General features: G+C 40.9%; 1 protein-coding gene across 1 annotated transcript in view; it reads right to left on the bottom strand.

The window, feature by feature from the left end:
* The window catches only part of hhipl2 (HHIP-like 2), an 8686-nt gene that overhangs the window by 3179 nt on the left and 979 nt on the right, over positions 1–4528 (bottom strand). The window contains exons 2-5 of the mRNA XM_035673642.1: positions 3722–4374; positions 2123–2266; positions 1090–1421; positions 806–932 (exon numbers count right to left, since the gene is read on the bottom strand). Of these exons, the coding sequence (XP_035529535.1) occupies positions 806–932; positions 1090–1421; positions 2123–2266; positions 3722–4374 (1256 nt within the window). The remainder of the gene's footprint in view (positions 1–805; positions 933–1089; positions 1422–2122; positions 2267–3721; positions 4375–4528) is intronic.

The following is a 4528-nucleotide window of genomic DNA, read 5'->3' as shown; positions in this document are numbered from 1 at the left end:
CATCTTTGCTCACTACATCTCAGCTTTTTTGTCATCAGGGGTGTAAAAACAACAGGTTATGGACTTCTTTTTAAATACAGAAATGGGAAATTATCAGTTATCGTATCCGCTGAAAAGAAATCCTAAATATGGATCATTTGTGGATCAAAATGAAGTATAGCTGGTCAGTGTATGTCTGATACATCAGGATGATCCTGATTTTCAGTGAATTCAAATAATTTTTTATTTTGTTTACATTTTGTCAAACTGTGGCAGTAAAATACTAGACTGGACAAGACTTAGTTTAACCTGAGATAAACTCAATCACATGGATGGAGTTTATCTCATCAGAACAAGTCAGATGAATGAAAAGTATAACAATTTGTTTGTATATCATTATTTCCTCAGTTTGTCTAGTAAAGCTTTGCTTTAGTCCTCAATCATTGTCAAGTCCTTGGTCTTAAGTCTCAAATAAAGGCCTGAGTGTAAACATAAAACACCTTGTCAAACCTCAAGTTGTAGAGTATAAGATAATGTTTTTAAGTCAGAACAAGTATGAGCCCAAACGAAATATTTATGATGTAGTCATATATATATATATATCAGTATTAATATGATCATATTGGAATTTAAGTAACTCTGGGGAAGTAATGTGACTTTAATCCATTAAAAAAACATACATGGGTTTTTTTTAAATAAATTCAAAAATGGACAACAGCTGTGTGTCTGTTTTTCTTTCTCCAGGGAAAAGCTGACAGAAAATCCAGATTTTTGTTTTTACCCGACAGTTGGAGGAAACTATTTGGCTTTACCAACACAATCTTACCCAGTCATAAAGTCTCCAAAAATGTACAGGCCGTTCAGATTGGGTGACTCACATCCTCGGTACACATATCCCCCTGTCACAGACTTCCCAACATGATGGCTGTATGCAAATATAGGGAGGATGTCATCTGTGGTGGCAGAGAAAGATGCAGTGAATTTAACTAAGCATCAGAATTAGATTGACAACATTCCTCATTATGGCAGAAATAACAGGTGGTGGAAAAAGTGACACAGAAAATAGATTTTTATCATCAGAAAAGTTTCACATCTACAGAAAATACTCACTCAAGGAGGAGTTGTGGCACAGTTTCATATCATAGCACTCAAAGCCCTCTTTGGCTCTCCATCCATAGTTTCCTCCCTTCACAATAATGTCAATTTCCTCGTAGCGGTTTTGACCCACATCTCCACAGAATATCCTTCCCCGGCCATAGCGGCTGACCAGGTCTCCGCGGTCCACAGAGCACCGCCACATGTTTCTGACTCCGTATGCGTACACCTCTTGCCGGGCGTCGGGGTCACCGAGGAATGGGTTATCAGGGGGGATCCTGTACTGCTTCCCACTGGAGTCACTTCCATCAACATCGATGCGGAGTACTTTTCCCAACAGAGCACTCCTGGGTTGGAAAAAAATGGGGTTTAGAGGCATTTCAGTGCAGCGATTCCCAACCAGGGGTACTTGTACTTGTGATGGTACTTTTATAGTTGACAGGGAGTATGTGGAAAGATTGTGGAATAGCTCAACTAATAGAAAAGTAAAAAACTGCATATTGAGTCAGTTGTAACACCAGAATGCTAACAGTTACATGTTGCAATTGAAAATGCATGAAAACTATATAGGAAGCAAGTAAAGAAGTCAAACCAGTCAGCTGAAAGTGGTTGAAATTATTAGCAGAAGTAAAAAGATAAAAGACGACAATTAATAAAATGTTAAAATACTTATTTAAATACTTAATACTAATCGATAAATGGTTGAAATTGATAACTTATAGCGGTGGATAAACAATTCCAATAGTTAGCCAAAAGTAATAGATAAATTGTTGAAGTTATATAAAGGTGATGGGAAATGGATAAACCAAGTATTGGATAGATAGCTATCTAGATTAATGGTAACGGTTGAAATAGCTCAAAGTAATGACTTTCAAATTAATTTCAAATATTTATCCATTAGGCTACTTGGGAAAAATATGTGAAATAGCTAAAAGTAAAGAAATGGTTAAAATAGATAAAAGTAATAGATAAATGGTCGAAATGTCCATCTTCTGCCTCTCCAAGTAGTCTGAATGCATCCAAACCTAAAGAAACCTGAGTGCCTTACTTGTTTTGTGCGTTGCCATATTTTCCAAAGGGATCGCCGGCTTTTCCGCCATCTCCGGTGAAGATATACAAATATCCATCGAGACCGAACAGCAGCTGTCCTCCATTGTGGTTGGCAGCGGGCTCCTCGATCTCTAGAATGACCCTGAATGTCAAACGGATTCAGTTCAGTAAGAATACATTCACTGGAGGTGATATTGATGTTTTTCAGACATAAATATCTGGTTGCCATGAATCTTAAGTATGTCTTTAGGTCATGATTCATCAGTTAGAGGTAATTACTTACTCAAACAGTAAGAGGTGAGTGTTTGTGGGATTATTAACCTGGTGGAGAGTTCGATGTTTAGATTGATACCACTCTGATTGTTTGTTTAATATAAAGCTACAGCCAGCAGCTGGTAAGCTTAGCTCAGCATAAAGACTGAAAACAAAAGGAAACAGCTAGCCTTGCTCTATCCAAAGGTAACCAAAATCTGCTAACGATGACCTGTAAAGTTCACCAATTTACACTCTATAGGCTATTTGATTTGTTTATCTGTATTAAAAACATTTAAAATTGACAAGTTTTGGTTTTACGATGTATTTCTTCGCAAGTCTCTGATGGTTGTCTGGCGTATATAATAGTTAATAAGTGAGCTTTATAGACGCTGGTAGGCAGGTTTTATTACTATTGAAGAAAGCAAAGGCTAGCTGTTTCCCTTGCTTCCAGTCTTCATGCTAAGATGATGGTAGCCTCATGTTTACCGCACATACATGAGTTTGATCTTGTCTTATAACTCTTGGCAAACTATTCTTTTTAAGTAAAGTAAGCAGCTTTTGAAGCCCTGTAATTCAGTAGGAGGCCGAAAAACAAACCAAAAATGTCAATTATACTTAGGATAAGTTATTTTTTGTGATGACCTAAGTATTTATTTCCAGACTTCTTTGACGTGGGTGTGGACTTACGCAGGGGTGGCATGTAAAGTATGTGTCTTAGCTTTCCAGTTATTCCCAATTTATGCAATTCCAACACTGTTTATAGACCCCAGTATGCAGAAATATAGCACATGCAAAAAACTGACATGGAATTAGCACAAAGGGGAGACTTGTTGGTACCCATAGGATAAATTTTCATTCAGACATCTTCCCTTTTCCTTGATGTCAGTTTTTTTTCCATTGACAAAATTAAGCCTAATTTTTAAGCATTGTTTTGCCTCCAACATGCTAGCATGACAATGGATGCGTCATCTAGGTTCGTATGATAGCAGTATCTTCACTCTAGCTTTAGAAAGGAGCCTGTTACAGCTTCTGACAGACAGCGTGGAGTGGAAGAGGAAAGGATAATGGGGTGACCAATCAGGTTTAAGCCCCCTACCTCTCTGGACACGCCCCTGGCAGTAACTCCTAACTGGATAAAAACATTTAAGTGGTGCTCAGGGCCCTGTTGAAAAGCTTGGGTCGACCCTACGCTATTAAGCTCAGAACATGTTTATGCAAGCTTTGGTGCAATTACAGCCCAGGGCGTGAATGACAGTATAGTTCTATATGAGTTTCAAAGGGTAATTGCAGCCAAACTTTGATGCTATAAAAAAAGTAAATGGAAAAACTCCCTTCTGCATACCTCTCTGAGTAAGGATCAGCCATATTCATATCGTGGGCAGACACCTTCATCTCACTGACTCTGATTTTCTCCAGCTTACTGTTGACCTGGATAGAGTAGTAGATGAAGAAGCGTCCGTTGCCCCGATACTCGGGGTGAAAGGCCATGCCCAGGAAGCCCCTCTCATCCCCCAGCCAGGGCGTGGTCATCACCTCCCCGCTCAAGTCCAGGAAGGGCAGCTCCAGCCGGCTGCCGTCACGCAGGTAAACCCACACAAAGCCCACCTGCTCTGCGATGAACATGCGATGTGTGTCGTCGCCGCTGTGTAGCATCAACACAGGGTTCCTGAGGTTGTTGGCCACCTCTGTCAGGCACAGCTGGAGACACCCTTTGCGGTCCTCCGCCACCTGTCCCAGGTGGCTGTTGAGGTCAGGGCTCTTTAAAACGTTGGGGTAGCAGTAGTCCTGGTCGGACAGATCCACCATGCTGCAGAACGTGAACACATCTCGCCCAGAGGTGTCCTGCAGCCGCTGGTTCTCAGTTAAATATTTAACCACGTGGCCACATTTGCCATGAAACTCAGAGCAGTAGCCAAAGCAAAGGCCGGGTAGCTCTCTGACAGGTGTGTACGGGTCCTCAGCGTCATAGAGGTGGGCGGCGTATGGCGAGCACTCCTGGATGGGGGCAAACACGAGACACTACATTATCATAGAGACTTGACTGGCTCAAAGGTAAAGCATGTAAGTGACTCTTATAAAACAAAGATATATTCTGGTTTTCTAAAAAAAGGGGCACTCAACAGGTCCCCCCCCCCCCCCCCCCTTATGC

This window comes from Morone saxatilis, unplaced genomic scaffold (assembly GCF_004916995.1).
Source record: "Morone saxatilis isolate NCDOM2014 unplaced genomic scaffold, NCSU_SB_2.0 Contig3, whole genome shotgun sequence".
Classification (NCBI taxonomy): Eukaryota; Metazoa; Chordata; class Actinopteri; family Moronidae; genus Morone; species Morone saxatilis.
Note: the sequence above shows the minus strand (reverse complement) of the source record. Positions and strands in the feature narration are given on the sequence as shown.